We start from the raw sequence: 18004 nt of genomic DNA, 5'->3' as shown, positions 1-18004 counted from the left end.
AGGATTCAGATAACATCAGGTAGAGGCGAATTATTTGGGGATGATGCCATTAAATCTTGCTTTGTCGGCCTGACACCGAGAGAGGTACAATGGCCCAAACCTCATTAGTCATTTTCTGGTCGTGATTGCTGGAACTTTTCCACAACCCTGAGACATCTCCCTTCAATTATATCTGTAATGAACTTCCTGGAGGAAAATACCAAAACAAATGTGAGCAGCAAATGTGTCAAGTTTCTTTACTATTTGCAAGTCACCACAAGTCTGAGGCCATGGATCTCTTCCGGAAAACAGCGAGTTGCTGCCCCAAGCGAAGGAGTTCAAGTATCTGATGGGAAAATGGAGCATGAGATGGACCAACAGTACAATGGGCGCTGTACCGGACCATTGTGGGGAAGAGGGAGCTGAGCTGGAAGCAAAATTCTTGATTTTCCTCACCTATGGTCATGAGCTTTAGGTAGTATTGTGGATACAAGCAGCTGAAATGAGATTCCTCCACTGGGTGGCCCGGCTCAGCCTTAGAGATAGGATGCTCGGACATCTGGAGGGAGTTGGAGTAGAGTCCCTGCTCCTTTGTGTCAAAAGGAGCAAGCTGAGGTGGTTCTGATCGGGATGCCCCCTGGGCGCCTTCCTTTGGAGGTTTTGTGGGCACGTCCAACTGGAAGGAGATCCAGGGTTAGATCCATAACTCGCTGGAGGGCCCTTTTAGTCTGGGAACGCCTCGGGATCCAACCTGGAAGAGATGAATGTCTGCCACCGTGACCCAACCCCAGACAAGTGGAAGAAAAATGGATGCAAGTCACTACAGGTTTTTTCCTTCAAACTTCCTGTAGCAACCAGCTTTACAAAGCAAATACCACACAAAGTAGGACATTTGTTTTTTTTTAGATTTAAATAAGTAAACAGACAAAAAAAACCCACATGACAACCGTGATTGTTTTAAATGTACAAAGTTGCACAGGTCTTTTTATCAGTATTTTAAAAATATTCAACAATGAAAGTTAAATCAAACAGTAAGAATAAGTAATAACAATAATTAATATCAGCAATAACTAGACTTAAAATCAGAACGTTTTAGTTTTTTTTTTAGTTTTTTTTTACTGAAACACCTGAGGGAAGCAAATCAAAAGAGAACCCAGAAAAAATAACCACTGAAGTTTAGAAGAAAGAAAAAAGAAGAAGAAGAAAAGATCACAAAATAAAGTCAAGACAAGCTCATACAGGGGTCACTCACTTCATCTGTATGTACAGCACATTCACTCCACAACTGTGCAGGACAGCAGTGATGAAAAGAACAGTGATGAGAATGACAACTCGTCTCCGCAGTCTGCTCTCGGTTACTGGCTTTAACATCGGTATCGGCAGCCTTATGGATTCACACGTGAAGGCAGGGTGAAGCGGAATAACGGCAACAGAAACAAGAAAACCCATTTGGAGCTGGCTAGCGAATGCGTTCTTTTTTTCCATTTTTATGCGTGTATTACAACCACAGAACTGACAGTACTCCATTTGTTACTTTGATTTGAAAGGCTGGGGGAGGACTGAGAAAAGAAACCCAAGCATACAGTGGAAACACAACCCAACATCAGTCTTTTAATAAATGGTCCCTGGATGCGTAAGACACTGCCACTTTCCTGACACCTCCTAACTTTGAAAAAAGAAATTAATTCAAGCTTGTTTCCGTAGAAACATGACATCAACATTAGTTTGGAGGCGGATTTGAGAATCACATTTCATTGTTTTTCTGTACATTAATCAATATTCATTACAATTCGGTCCTTTATAGTAAATTTAACTTTCTGTCTCACCAAAAACACATTACTGGAAAAGAGGGAAAATAGAAATGCAAAGAAACCTTTGGTCAAAGAGTGTACTCACAAAGAAAGGAAAAAAGAAAAAGAAAATGCAATGACGAGAGATAGAAGGAAATCATTCATCACTTAAGATTAACAAAACAACAAAATCAAAAGAGCAAAACTCAAGTGGTTTTCTATACGTTTCTCTCTCTTTCTAACAATATGGCCCATAGTTCAACCCTCCTCCCATACATTTGGGTCTGCAAGTTATACTGGTTTCCTCACAGAGGAAAGAAGGAAAGAAAAAGGTGCTCTTTTCATGAAAGTCATGTTTGTCTTGATTGTCCACAAAATAGAAGTGCCAGCAGGAAGTTAGCCCGGCAAAAGGATATACAATCACAGCGTAAAACGACAACATCCTTTACTGGAAAGGAATTGAGAGTCCGACACGCTCCTGAAAAGACTCTGAACCTGCATTGAATTGTTGTTTGCAATATTTGTGTGACTCTGTGTGTGTTGCACATGAACTGTGCAAAAAAAGGTGTCTTTTAACTGTCTCAGTTGTTTTGTGGTGGTTGTCCAGGTCTTATTTGGAGACTGTCTTATCCTGTGTTGCTTCCTCCTGCAGGCAGCTCTTGCGGATGACGGGCAGCGGATGGGCTTCCGTATTGAAGACCCAGTCCTCCAGTGGGAGAAGGTCGTCGTCAGAGAAGAGCAGGTACAGATACCTGTGCAAACAGGAAAAAAAAACACATTTAATTCAATCAGAAACATTGAAATCTTGACTGCGCTATTACATACACTTAAGGAATACTTATGTTGTTGAAAATATGTTTATTGCCTTTCTTGCTGAGCATTAGACGAGCAGATAAATGCCACTCTCATGTCTGTAAGATAAATATGAAAGGAAACTGAGGGAAACAGCCTGGCTCTATTAAAAGTAGGGATGTCCCCAGTGAATTTGAGTATATGGATGTATATTCACCTGAACCATAAACTGGACGGACAACACAGACGTCCTGTACAAAAAAGGTCAAAATTGTGTGCAAGATTCTGTTAAAAACTTTCTATGACACTGTGGTAGCATCTGTAATATTATATTCCCAGACTCCATAGAGGAAATGGTGGAGAGGAGGATGTTACATCCAACCTGAACAACTCCTCTCACCTCCTGCATGAGACTGTGGAGGCCTTGAAAAGCTCCTTCAGCAAGAGACTGATGCTCCCACCATGGAGGAGGAGCGCTACCACAGGTCCTTCATTCCAGCAGCTGTCACACTTTTTAATGGACTCAAGGAAATTCAGCATGATTATTTCCCCACTTTAGTCTTATCTTATATGTTCAAATTCTGATCCTTTCTTTACTGATTTATTTTGGTCTGCTCAGTCGGCTAGCGTTGCAGCATGGCTCCCCTTTCTCCACATGAGAGTGAAAATGAGTGTGAATGTGAGAAATGATTTGGGCTCGTCTGAGTTCAGACAATAAAGTTGACAAAATTCACGGATTTGCAGAACTCCTTACGCTAATTATCATCATCAAGCAGTGCGCACACACTCACTCACTCACACTCATGCAAGCAGCTGTGAATAACTTCATGACAGTCCAAAATGAAACTCTGTTGTCTGGCTGAAGAAACCAGCTTGCAGTGAGAGCTTTAAACAAAGATCTTTCGTAAGGGAAGAAGAAGCTCCACTCTGTGTACTCAGCGTTTCTGTAGTTCCAACAAAGTGATACATCTCCTCTCCAGTGGCATCGCATCAAATTCAGGAGTTGCACTCTCTCACTTGAACTGATTCATATGAGATCAGTGATTTATAGTTTTGTCCTTCAGTATTTGGATCAAGTAGCTTATGAGAAAGAAGGACTCAGATCGGGGACATCCCTTGAGCAAAAGTGACAGTCATTTTTACCACTTTGGTTTTCCTATGAATTCATCAACATGTTAATTAGTGTTTCTTTCAGACGAAGCCAGGCTAGCTGTTTCTCCTCGTTTCCAGTCTTTGTGCACAGATAACCGTCTCCTGGCTGTAGATTCATATCTAGTGTACACACGTGACTTGATATTGATCCTCTCATCTAATTCTCTGCAAGAAAGATGTCCAAAATGTTGAACTAGTTTCTTTCAGTAAATGAATTGCAGTCAGGTGACATCATTTCTCAAATGTGAGTTATGAAAGAAGCTGCGTATCAGTATCTCGATTTTGGAGAAAGCACATACTCTTTGCCACACTCACACACAAGCAGGTTTCTAATCAGCCTTTTTACTTTTACACGTGGACGTGACAGACTTCAGACGGAGAGAGTGTTGCTGTGACAGCAGAGCAGTGGGATGAAAGGAAAGATAATTAAACGTAGCTATATATGCAGTGTCTGACTAAAACTCACTCATTAGTCCGTTTCCACCACAGAACATTTTGACTGTTTCGAAGATTTAAAACAGCTGCACTCTCACTGTGGGAAGCAGCGTCTTGTATCAGTGATACAGTGACAATAAATGAGCGATAATGTTTGGAGAAACCTTATTACTGTCCTGCTGCATGTATGTGTGGATTAGCAGTAACTGCAATGCATGTAATTACACCGAGTGATTTCCTGTGTAATCTGGCTTCTCCGACTAATCTGTCCCTTTGATGCACATGTACAGTACCTTTTTTTCACCAGGATTTTTCTGCCACGAAGGACAAAATCTGTCTTCAAAGAGACCACGTTTTCTTCAAGAAGTAAGCTTCCCTAGGTAAGGCGCTCTTATTTCTCCATTACAGCTGTGTTTCTGTATCTTCACATTAAAAGATCTTGTAGCCAGGAAAAAATACAAAACCGAACCAACGGTATTGTTTGTGTAGCCAAAGCTCGATGTAGCTTACTCCTCTCTGTTGTTGTCCAAAAGCATAAAAGACCCACACTGTTGTGCTGTGTGACATGTTCCTTCATTACAATGAAGAAAGACAGTTTATTTATATTTATTTATTTATATATTTAAGATAATTCCACACCAGATGTGTCCTAATCCACTGTTTAAATTGCTCAAAACTACGGCTTTTAGAACATTACTCTGCCTTTTTTACTAAAGCATTTTTTTTTTAAAGATAAAGGAATATTCTTGGAGCCACAGGCATGTTAGAGAAGATAATAATATAAATAATAATAGTTTATTTAGTGTAGCTCTTTCAACAGAGCATGGCCACAAAGAACAATATGTTAAAAAAAGAAGCATAAACAATAAAACATAAGCACTACACAGCAGCCGAGAGAAAGCCAGTTTGAATAACTGGGTCTTGAGCTGCTTCCTAAAGCCTTCAAACGAGACTGCAGAATGTAAATCCACAGGAAGAGCCGCCACTACAAAGTCACGATCACATTTTGTTTTTTAGCCGTGCACAAGGAACAACAAGTAAGGCCTGGTCAAAAATAACTTACATGTGATATAAGGCTGGAAAAGAGCTGAGATGTATGCTGATTGAAGATTTCTAACTGGGAAACCTTAACAGGTAACCGTTAGTCCGTCATATCGTGGCCATGATGCTGTTTTGGTCCATTCTCCACGCAACTTCAAACCCCACCAGGAGTGTTTCAGAAGCGATTTGCCCACCAGGCCTTTTTTTCCTGGTTTATGTGCTTCTGAATTCGTAAATATGCTATGTAGACAAATTGTCTGCATGGGGTGTTTTTTATTTTTAAAAATCGCCTGGATTCTCTATGCTGTGTCTGTGTTTGACTTCCGGCCAGCGGCATGTTCTCTGGTGGGGTTTGAAACATTGACTAGAATGGCCGTGATTAGCCCCTGCAGCCATGGTGCGCACAGAAAGGGTTGCATCCATGCCTGGTGCAATTAGCAATAAGACCAGATGAGCTGGACTAACACATTGTAGGTTTTGTGTTTTTCTTGAGAATATGAGATGAAAAAATACAAAATAATACCATGTAACTGGAACATTTTCTTTGCATGGGCAACATTAAATCGTCTCTGCAACATCAATCTAGCATTACGAAATAATCCATATTTTTTTGTCACGATTAGTTACTTCAATTTAAAAGTTTTCCGGTGACTGCTGACCTGAATATGATTCCTGATGCAGGCATGATTCCTATCAAAAAAAAAAAAAAATCTAAATGGTTTTGTTGCTTAATGACCCGAGAATGAGTGGAGGTGAAATTGAGGCATCTAGCTGCACACCATCTATTCACCATCCATGTTTCTTTTACAATCAAAATGAAGAATATGTGACTGGAGTCACTTCAATGGAGTAGGTACAGTAGTGTCTGTTTTATTCATCATCATGAGTGTGTTTCAAGGACAGAACACATGAATCTGCAGCATTCAGTATTGGACCCCATTGGTAAAATGCAATTTCCCACATCCACTGTAACCAAATGGAAATATGGTGAGGACTTACTTGAGTGTCTCTGAGAGGAAGAAGCTCTGCTGCATGTTATCATGGCTGACCGTCATGGTGTAAACGTCACGGATCCCAGAAAAGCCAGACTCCACTCTGCAGTGTTGCTCCAGGGCCTGACAGATATGAGACAGATGGCAGGTTTAAATGTGTACATGCAGCTTCTTCTTCTCTGGACAAAAGAATAACCCTTTTGTAGCAGTTGCCGGCTTGATCTTACAAACTGAACGAATAATACTTCTTTCACTTGTTCATGTATATTTACTCTTCCACTTAATCAGCTCACAGAGTGGCCTTTTTACTTCTGCTGTGTGACAGGACCAAATATTGTACAAACTGCACAGAGGAAATCACAAGGCATATCGGTAAAAGACTATTACCTATTCTGCTGATGTACTGCACGAAAAGAAAACCCTTTTATGCAACAACAGTGTGTTCATGTATACTTTAAGAAAGAGTAAATGGTACATGCCAAGCTCTTCAACCAGCTACAAAATTGAGGCCCAAGCAATGCTAAATCTGACAAGGGCTAATGGAGAGTGGCTGAGCTAGCCAAGCGGATTATCACATTATTACCCCTGCTACAAAGGCCTGGCTTATACGTGCTAATTAACAAAGACCCCGACGTGTTAATGCTTGATGTTCATGAAGAGAAGCGCTGTGCACTGCTTTCAACCTTTGTGACCGATAATTAAAGGCCCGTCAAACTCGTCAGCCTGATCTCTCCACTTCTGTGCGCACTAAATTAATGCTAAATCTATCATGCCAACCCTCTACAGTTTACAGCTAATGTCCTGTCTATTGCCACATTAATAATGGTGCTCCATTCACAACCTTCACCTCCTACTAGTGGGATTGCTTGATCTACAAGCTAATGTATGGTGCCACACAATATCAAGGAAGCTGGTTGAGGGTAATTGAGGGTGTTAAAGGGGCTTGACATAACAGGTGAGTTCAATTTATAAAATCAGAGTCCAAGCCACTATTAAGAGAGTCTAGGGTACAAAATTATAAGTTAGTATTTGTACCACACTGGCCTGAATATAATACAACACTATGATTTGGTTTTGTGGATTAATTATATTCCAGGGCTACACATTAGGAACAACAGATTAAATGAACCAATAAACTACATTACATTAAGTGTTAGATTTGGATTATGGGTTCATTGTAGCCTTAAAGGTTCTTTATGCAACATTCAGAAAACCCTTGTTAGTAATATGCCACCCAAATCAGCCAACACCACAAAGCAACCAATGCCAGACGCAACGTACCACCAAACCAAACCCAGTGTAGCTTTACTTGGTTAGAGTTAGCTGGCAATCATTAGTTATATAACTTTGTCTCGTACCGTTACATAATTTATTGTTTGAATACAAGTTAGTATCATGGATCACGTTAGCCGGTGAAGTAATTTGGCAAGCTATAAAAGCATGTCCACTCAGGTAGTGATGTTTGTGATAATGGTAGCCAACAAGCTAAAGGAACCAGTAACACCGCTTGCATTAAGGCTGCCAACACCAACCAACAAAGAAACCTGCAGACAGCAAGCCAAGCCAGTTTACCAGCCAGATCTGCCCCGGGAGTCTGAATGAATTAACAGTTATCCACACAAGATAGTATTTTGCTACATTGGCTGTGTAGCAGTTAAGAAGCAAGCCAGTTAAAGCCACAGTATCAGATTATATGTCACATTAATGTAAGCTGTGACCTTGGACTGTGTTGGATTGGATGCTGGAATTAATGGATTTAATTTCTAAACTAATGTTAGGTAGTGTTGACACTGTATGGAAACAGAGAAGGTATGTGGGAGCGTACATAAGCGTGTTTACAGTATAGTGTGTCTTTGGTATTTCAGTTAATGGCTGTGACTGTCATCCTGTACCACCAGGGTTGTGTTGTTAACAGTTCACATGTCAACAGATGGATTTGTCTGGGTGTTTAGCTTTTGAACTTATGTTAAAACCATCTACTATAACACAGCCGTGTGATTCATCCCTCTCTTTTCCATTAGCTGTTTTTGGAAAAAGAATTTCTGAAGATAGGAAACATTTCTGACTAGTCCTGCTGGGACCATTTCCCTGAGATTCTATTAGAGCAAAGAGAAGATCTCTCATTCATCTCTGAAGTCTTTTCTCTCATAAAAATGAAATACTTCCATTCAAAAAGAAACCAGATGTGTCTAGCTTGTCTATCAGTCACATAATCTCCTGTCAGGCAGCTGAAGTGGTCAGAAAGATTTCCTCTGGCTGTTATCATTTTTCAGACGGTTGGAGCTCCTCATTATGAGATCCTGTGATATTGGCAATTCTTGGCTTCTTGACGGATATTTGTTCTCTACTGTTTCTTCAGTAAAATCGACAGGAGACGCTTTTGACTCGTCAGGAATTTATCTCTGTCGGAGGAGGAAGACACTTAAAACAAGCCACCAGAAACTCCTGTCTAGGCTGCGTTAAATCTAAGTGTTTTACTAACAAAGAAAACAGGAAAAGAAGTTCTTATATTCTGGCTATTACAGTGAACAACAACACTGCATTGGTGTTATCTCACCTCAACGGCCTCCCAACCCCACTCTCTGTATTTAGGGTCGTGGGTCAGTCTCCACATGTACATGTAGCTCTCGATGACTTCTGGTCTCAGGATGTAATATCTGTCGCTCAGCCTGGTTGCTGTGGCTTCACCTCCGCCGTCGAATCTGAACGCCTCAGGTCCCAGTTTGGTGGCTGTTGGAGACGAAAAAAAAAATTAAAAAGATTAAGACGATGAATATCAAACACCAATTTCTGTTTTGGCCTGTAGACATGAGCACTTTTTAACAGTCCATTTCTAAATCTAAAATCCTTTTCAAAGCACACACAACGTTTTTTTTTTTCTTGCAAGTGATCGAACATAACACCACAGTGGTTTGAGGTGAAATTCAAACAATTAAGACCTCTCCGGCTCACCCGATGGTCTGTGGGCTTTTCTTTTTCTCTCTCTACCTCCATTATATTTCTACCACAATTCAAGACTGCAGGGCAAAGAGATTCTATTCATGCTACAGCACAAAGGAATCTATTCCTGCCAAGGTCAGGACAGGCACATTGGCATAGCAACATCTTACATTTAGAAACACCTTAGGTTGAAGTGGGAGCTGTATTATTCCATGCAAGATGATTCTGAAATTTTGTTTCCATCTACTGTGCTCCATTGCTTAGACACTTACCCCTCCCCCTCTCGCCTATCATCTGTGATTTTGGCCAACCACTGTGTAGCCGCTTGGAAAATTGGGCCATGTTGTTGGGGGGAAACAGGCTCTTTGAGATCACTCAGGGTGTGCGAGCAGTTTCATCTGATTCGACCAGGCAATCATCTTAAAATAAGAAGTCAATGTGACAGCAGGGGCCACTTGGTCGGCTAGTTTTTTTTTATAGAGTGCACGGTTAAAGAGAGCGAAAAGAAAAGGAGAAACATGAAAGAAGAAAAGTATTTTCAGTTGTACACAAACCCAAAGACTTGAGGCACTAATGACTGGAAGGAAATTAAAAAAAAAAAACAGGACGGCTTGCTTGCAGTCTTTTTGTATTTCTTAGCTAATTACTGCCACTTGTAGATTTGTGTAATAGTGTGAAACCATTGGTGGGAATGTGTGCTCACATACAGGTACCAACTCTTTAAAAAAATACTAGAGGTCAAAAACTCCACAAGGAACCTCTAACTGCCTTCATAAATTTAGCACCTCTAACATAAGCTGGCACTCCACAGCTCAGAGTCTCTCCTCTCCAACTGAAACTCACTTTTTTTAATCACATCTCTCTGTCTCCTGCTTTCTTACTGTTTGTTTTGAACTAAACAATTCTCTTGGCTGTTGAATTCAACAGAGAATCATCGGCAACTCACGACAATATGATGAATAGCACGTCTGCGTCAAACACAACTTACAAGATAGTTTGAGGATTACTTCTACCAACTTTTTGGACGTGAACAACCTTTTACAACAAAATTTATGTTTGGTGTCATCCATGTTATCTTTTTACCAACCCTGGACTTATTAATGGTAGTCATGCATGTAAGTCTCAAGCTCAAAGAAGATGTAGAGGAGTCACCAATAACTGCATGTCTTTGGACTGTGGGAGGAAGCCGGAGTATCCGCAGAGACCCCACACATACAAGGCCTCAGTCAACACTTTGAATGAATTGAAACCTACTCATGGAAATCACGTAGCCTTTCCCAAAAGAATGAAATGGGGCGAGAGGTATTTGTGATTGGTTGACGGCACCATGTTCGCTTCACGCAGAGTTCGAGATTGAATGGGATGCTACTTGCATGCTTTGAGCGTGGTTAGTGAGCTATTATGTAAACAATCCTGCTCATGTTTTTTTTGCCTTAGCATACAGATAACATTATGCAGCCATTGCCGGTCTGTACTGACTATAGATTGAGTATTTATTCACATCTGAGCGGTAGTTGCTGTTAGTCTCAAGTGTATCAGCTCACACATGTCAGTATTAGCAATGCACAAAACATTAAGTCTATTAACACTTCTTCTTTAAAGCCAGTAACATGTTGCTGCTTGCCTTGGGATCCCCATTTTCCAGCAGCAGTCTGTTGCCGTGAACATGGGAGAGACCCAGAGGAGCAGCAGGAGGGTGTTCGTGGTATCAGTATTTAAGACGCAGCCACTTTACACACATGCAAGAGCAAATCTCCCCCTCTTCCTCTTCCTCTCCCTCTCTCTTCTCTGTAGACAGTTAATCAGAGAGCTGTTAAACAGCCTGTGTTCCCTCTAATGAGTGAAGAGAAACCTGGTGGATGACTATGAAAACGAAGAAAAAAGAAGCCTTTTGGGCCTGCAGATCAAAAGTATTCCAAGTGTATCAAGTAACCTGTTATGTGATGAGTCACATTAGCTCACTCGAGAAGCAAATGACCGAACACACACACGAAGCTCACCCAACAGTGAAAGACTTGAAATTAGCAAAAGAGATTATTGTCAGGGTTAGGGAAGAGGGGAGCTCAAACGAAGGTCTTCCCAAAAGAAATGTCGTGCAGCTTGTTGCTGGCATTTTTTCTCCTGTGTACATGTTGAGTCTGCGGTTGGAACCACAGTAAGTCTTGCTTGAACTCTTTCACCCCTGTTCTTGTCATTCATTCTCCCGAATTACAACAAAGTGAGATTATCAGTATTGAACACACCTCGCATGAATGAGAGAACTATAATTCTTCGCTGCTTCTTATTAGGCCTGTCGCCTTTCTGTCGAGGTGAAGCCACCGAGAACGATTCTCCTTTTTGAGGCGGCACAAAATTAAAAACCTGAGGCCCTTTTCAATTTACAGTATCGCTCCCCTAGACTTACACTGAATGCCACCGTAACCTTTTCTTAACAAGACAGATAGATACAGTGTACCACAACAATGAACCATAAAATTACACTGGCATATTTCTTTTTTTAAAAGAGTCAGTCTGTGCTGTGTTGAAAAATACAGAATACTTTGGGTCTAAAAGGTAGCTCATGAATTTAGATTTTGTATCGTAGCAAGCAAGATTACAACTTTTAAGAGAGATCAACTGTGAACTACTGTCATGTAATTATCCATCGTTTACTACTCAATCTGATCCTCTAAGTTCTAAAATGAATTTGACATATTCGTCGTCTGCATCAACACATCTCTCCTCCTTCTCCTTCAGCCTCCAACCTTCTTCCACAACTCCTCGTTGATCTTTCAGTTTCACGTTATACAAACTAAAAACAAGCAGGAGCAGTCTCTCCTCCTGCGCGACGTCAAACCTCCCTGAAGTCTGCACGCGCTCTTCAGCCCCGCTGTGACGTTTCCACTCACCTGAGCGAGCGTAGCTCTCGTGGCATGTGTGTGTGATCTCGGCAGCCAGGTCCAGGTAGTGTTGCCTCTTCTCCGGCGCTCCATCGTCGGCCCCGATGCCGATCATGCCCCCAGAGAAGCAGGCCAGGTGACCCATCTTGTGATCCAGGATCCCTCCCCTCCACTCGGCCATGTAGGTGAGACCACCAGGTGACTTCTGTACCAGGTTAGCTTCAATCGCCTGCAGCAACGACACACGGACAGGATTATGATGGAACAGGAGCAATAACAGTTTGAAATAAGTTATTCAGTATCACTCTTGAGTTCTGGACTGTATCATGAGCAGATTTAAACACTATGAATAATAAATAACTAACAACATGGAGTTTCTGAGGGTGGCTGGTTCATGAGTGCTACAGTATGTGGGCTTACTAACTTAGCTCGCTTACTCACTAAGTTATGCAATACAGTGATAGCTGGAACTAACCTTAACCCATAACTACCACCTACTAGTTGGAAGTATAGCCATGAGGTATTTATATCCATTGTTTGATACTTTATACTTCTACTCCACTGCATTTATTTGTTTTTGGATTTATTATTCACTTTGGAAAAAACAGATTATTATGTGAATAAAGTAATAAACTAGGATTTATTCATCTAGGTTAAGCAAACCGACAGTATATAAAGAAAATATCTAGGGGATCAAGATCAGGAGGGATCTCCGGCTCCTCCTCCGTAAGTTGAAGTGTCCTTGGGCAAGATGAACCGAAGCGTCTTGAGTGGTCAGAAGACTAGAAGGCGCTACTGTATGTAGTTTAATTAAAATAAACCAATTTATTCAACATTACCAGTTTCAAAATTAGTGATCCTCACACATTAATGCATCAATATTTGTGTTATTGTGACTTCTCAAACTAATTTTGATCTGTCAGCAAATCATTTAAAAAACAACAAAACCACCAAATCTGCATCAGTACAGGCCGGCACATGTGGACAACCTTACACATATAAGGGCTGCTTCACTGAAAATGCTTTGTATTTATATGGTAAATTATATATGGGTTGTACAACATGAAGGCAAACCCTTGCTTGTGAAAAACATCCTTTTAATAAATGATCAAAAAACAAGGAGGACTGATGGAGGAGAGAGGGAGAAGCAAAGAGAGCTTTCTTTTTAGCGCCGAGAAACTTTAAAAGAAAGGAATCTAAACTTTATTTTTCATACAAATCTGCACATTTTCTGTCGGCGCTTTATGTTTCATAAGACGGATATAACAGTTAGAAGGACATCTCCAGAGATTGTTTCCGAATGACTCATCATTCTCTCTCTCACAGTTTTTTTTCCTCCCTCGTCTCCCTCTTACCCATTCTGTGCGGCTCGTCGCTCATTTTGCATTTGAATTCACGTTTGTGTCATTCAGCAGCAACACTCCACAAAGTGCTGATAATTAAAAGTGTAAACTCACTCTTCAATCTCAAGTCCAATCATTACCATTATTTTTCTTTTTTCTAACAGCTTTTTCAGGATGAGCTTGGGAAGAAGAAAATGAGGAAATTAAGACATCCTCTTTCAGATTTATAAGTGGAGAGAGTGTGACAACCAGTACTTCGTATTCTTATTCCCTCCTAACACTGTAAGAGAAGCTTTTCATGTGAATAAGGTTGGATAAAGATGCACCCTGCTGTAACGGAGGACAAGACAAAGTATCGTGTATAATATGAAATCGCTCCGAAAAAAACAAACATTTTTTTCTGGAGGGCTGATGATTGTCCTGCTAATTAGCTGTTGTTAGCAGTAATCATGGCATGGGATAATTATAAAAATGTTCTCTCATTCGACGCCGTTTTAATTAGCAACCTACTTTTATTTGAATGCCAAAGATAACGAGTTGTGCTGCAGCTTCACCTAAGATCCCCGTGTAAACATACAGTGCATGACTTCATCTGATAGTGCGGGGGGTCCTTGGTCATTTAAATACAAAGTCACAGGGGAGGAGGGGGAGTCTGTAATTAGTACTTATGCCTCTGGCTTGACCCTGTGATGAGAACTCAGGAACTCTCAATGGCAATCTTAAGTTATTGTCTGTGATACTGTAATTGCAGCTGGAGGGGAACGTGCTTTACTCTGTCATTATCACCATTTAAGAGAAAAACAGATATTTTTATACATGTGTATACTGTGCGACGGGTTCATGTGTTATCTGCAGATAATATTTTCCATTACAGAGTCAGCTGCCATCTACTCACAGCTCTAATCTCATTTACGCAGTACCAGGAGTCTTTCATTTTCAATGTGATCTCCCTTTCTTTCCCCTATGACCATTCCAATAAGAACGTTTGTCACAAAAATGCATATAATTATGCTAAAGTGCTTTGAATGGAAGCATCCATTACACTGTATCTCTACACTCTTTTGAATAAGATGAGCTGAATTCCAGTGGAAGAGAAAAACATCTATGCATGTAAGATCTGACTCTGAGTGACGTGACAGCGCGGCCGCGCTCATGCGTGCATCTTGTTATGCAAATGTATACGTCGGGTCTAATCTACAAATAAGTGCCTGAGTCACTTTTACTTAAAAAGTCGGGATAATAACGTCACATTGCAACATGGCGCGAGTACTGTGTTTAATCCCGTCGTGACGGCCACATCAGCGTGACATTAAATATGCACAAAGAGAAATAAAATTCATGTTTGTAAAACTATCACAGTAATCAGAGCAGCGATAACTCTGTTTTTAATTTTCACTAATGCAAGCCGCATGGATGAATAACCAGCAAAGTGCTTGTGCGCTGTCAGATTTGCTAAAAAACAGGCAGCAGGGTTTGCTCTCTAATTGCGTCACATGATGAAATTTTATTCACTGCTACCAAAGGGGGAGAGACACTCATTCCTCAGTCACACTCACACTGCTCATTAATTAAAGCTGCAACAATAAAAATCCATTTCTAATGCGGGCCTGCGTGAGAGCAGAGAACACTCTCCTATCCTAAATGTGCAGGCAGGTCTCAAAAAGCCACGAGGACTATTATGTAACTGACACCTACATCTGAATGACAAAAAGCAATCACTCTAACAGATCAATGAAACCAGCAAAGCTGTTGTATCCTTCACTCAGCCCTCGACTATCCCCTAAAACTTTAAGCACTATACCTCTTGTTGTTTTATGTAACACTCTTTATATTTTGTTTGTTTTATCATCAAGGCATGTATTCAAATCCCTGTAAGTATTATTATTTTATCTAACAGAGCTATGCCTGAGCTGAACGCATCACCCTGTGTGAAATGTAAGATTTAAAAATCTCCGTACCTCCAGCGCGCCGTAGTACATCTTCTTCGCGTCGTCGTCTGTCTTGTCTGACATCAGAAACGATTTGATCAGATACTCGTAGAAACTATCCCCGAGGCCACCGATGGAAACATGATCTAAGATGGAAATAGGGAAGGAAAATATTCAGCGAGGTCACACACGGGTCATTAATCAGAGTTTTTGGAGGTCTGGAAAAAAACTTTAAAAAAGTAATTAAGTCCAGTTTCCATGAAAAAGTTTGCAATACTTTTCAGGCAGTAATATTAGTTAATATTTATTTAATAGTTTTGTATCCAGTGATTATTGCTACAGCTCTATGAGAACTGCAGCAAACACTTTCATTACTGCTGCCAACAGCAGCCTGGACGTTCATCATCTCATAATGGGCGAGTGTCAAAAACTGAAATGAATAACTGAAAACTGAAATGAATAATTCATTTTTTTTTTCATTGATTATTCCATCCGTTTCATTCCACATTAATTACATAAATTATATCATTATAAATTCCTGTAATAGCCTGCTGGGAAAACATGATATAATAGTAAATAATTTTAGGCCACATCGTCCCTTCTGGCTTTCCATCGTACCTTCATAGTTTGGCCAGCATGACTGTGACACAAGTATTCATTGTGTTCTATGTGATATTAGAAAGTCTTTAAGTCTTAAAATTCACAGCACTAACTCTGTTTACATCCACAAATCAAGGCTAGTATATCTGACTAACTCGTGTCCAGTTTGCTGGAATTACAGTGTTACAGAAACTCTTGTGTCTTGTCTTGGAGAACATCTGCACAACTGCAACATTTTCCAGGTGGACTGCAGCTGGTGGAAATTATCACGGCTGTTCTAGACAACCCCACCAGAAGTGCCGGTGTGGTTTCAGGAACATCCCAGAAGCGGCTCCACTGAGAATAAGCCGCTGTTTTGTTTTGTTTTTGATAGACGCCGCGAGCTGCTCGCTTCAATCAACAGCGCTGACCGGAAGTATACACAAATGGCAAAGGATCCAGTTGATTCGGTGGAAACTTCCAAAAACGAAGCACATAAACCAAGAAAATATGACCAAATCTCAGGAAGTTAACAACGTCTGGTGGGGTTAAAGCATGGAGAACAGATCAAAACATCATCATGGCCGTGAGGGATGCTCATTGGGGTCCAGGCGTTACTGTTTTATCAAAATTTTCTGTGTAGTTCATGGTGTACGTGATCATGTACTATGAACCCACGTGCTCTCCGTTCACTGATGGTAGAAATTCTAAAAAGTTAAAACCTGAATTATGTAACACAATTTAAGCTTCTAAGTGGAAATTGAAACAAGTGGCTGTTGATTTTCCTCCTGCCCGCTCTTAAGTCCACATTCAAATTCATAAAGATGAATATGATATCGCAGCGGAGGCGTGCATGAGTCTAAATCTATCCACTCATGCTCATTGCATGCACGCACACCTTTGCTGACTCCCCCGCAGGGTTATCACAGTGCTGTGTGTTTGTCCTTGACACTGACAGATGAGGGAGGGCTGTGAAGCCAAGATTTCTTTTTTCCTTTGTGGGGATAAATATATACAGTTTTGCTTCTCTTTCTGCTCACCCACAGCAATTAGCCTCTGTAATCATCCAGATTACCACGTTTTCGGTCTCAGCATCGTCTTATCCCGTGATTTTTTTTTTTCTTCCCTTCACCTCCTTTCAGGTAAATCGGAAAGATCCAATTTCCTGAAGTAATTGAATTCATTATCATTTTAATAACCCAGAGCAATGGGAGTCATATAGCCATTGCTATGAGCCTGATATTAAAAATGAAATAAGACGGATGGGTGGATGACACAGACGAGCAGCTAAAAGAGCCTTGATGCGTGAGGTGACTCGAGGTCTGTCGGAGGTGTGAAAGCCAGAGCCAAGAGTCAGAAATGGTGAAGGAGAAAATTAAAAATGACATTTGATGAACTCAAATCTTGAACTGTTATTTAAACCCACACTGGGAAAATACACTTATTGTAATACTTAGTGGGTAACAAGTATGACCTTTCACAGGACAGTTGAGAGACTGACGTATCATTATAGCTGTTTAACATTCTTTCTATAACCCAGATTTACTCATAATCATACAATAAACCCACAGATGTTTTAACCTGCACAATGCACTGTACTTACGTTGGACCCAGTTGCCGCTGACTGGACTGAGGAAGTTAGGGTACAGGCCGTGGGGTTTTTCAATCTTGTTCAGTAGTTTTCTGATGTTCATCACCTGCAAAGGCACCAAGGTACAAAAGAATATCACCTGGATGCCGCACTGCCACGGTTTCACACGTTCAACTTGCACTTTAAAAGAGTCTATGGCCATGAAAAATCCCACACATGTTCGAAACTTCAGTAAAATAGCAGTAAATTGTCCTGCGACTGGAAATGTGATTCATATATATACTGCACCTTCTCCGTGTAGATGGGATTTCTTGAGAGCTCCGACAAATGGACAAATTCCAGGTGAAGAGTACCGAACTCAGCCAGGATGCTGCTCCCGGCTGAGGCCCAGCCCCAGCTCCAACTGGTGCCACTGCAACAGAGACAACATCCAGAGAGGCAGACTAAGTATCACGGCTGTTACGCACATTAAAAGTCGATCGCAAGGCTTTGCACCGTAGGTGTAACTGAGCGAGTGTTTGTATTCATGCTGTCAAGTCACATCAACAAATAAGCATTCATCT

General features: G+C 40.9%; 1 protein-coding gene across 2 annotated transcripts in view; it reads right to left on the bottom strand.

Moving 5' to 3' along the window:
- Positions 1–931: 931 nt before the first annotated feature.
- Positions 932–18004, bottom strand: part of LOC104924713 (mannosyl-oligosaccharide 1,2-alpha-mannosidase IA) — a 187542-nt gene continuing 170469 nt past the window's right edge. Inside the window, exons 6-12 of one of the 2 annotated variants that reach the window (XM_027287354.1) lie at positions 17730–17856; positions 17454–17547; positions 15302–15417; positions 12010–12229; positions 8739–8911; positions 6189–6304; positions 932–2521 (exon numbers count right to left, since the gene is read on the bottom strand). In XM_027287354.1, coding sequence (XP_027143155.1) covers positions 2380–2521; positions 6189–6304; positions 8739–8911; positions 12010–12229; positions 15302–15417; positions 17454–17547; positions 17730–17856 — 988 coding nt within the window. In that variant the 3' untranslated portion in view covers positions 932–2379. The remainder of the gene's footprint in view (positions 2522–6188; positions 6305–8738; positions 8912–12009; positions 12230–15301; positions 15418–17453; positions 17548–17729; positions 17857–18004) is intronic. The other variant, XM_027287355.1, reaches the window with a different exon arrangement.

The sequence above is a fragment of the Larimichthys crocea genome, chromosome XIII (assembly GCF_000972845.2).
Source record: "Larimichthys crocea isolate SSNF chromosome XIII, L_crocea_2.0, whole genome shotgun sequence".
Lineage (NCBI taxonomy): Eukaryota > Metazoa > Chordata > Actinopteri > Sciaenidae > Larimichthys > Larimichthys crocea.
Note: the sequence above shows the minus strand (reverse complement) of the source record. Positions and strands in the feature narration are given on the sequence as shown.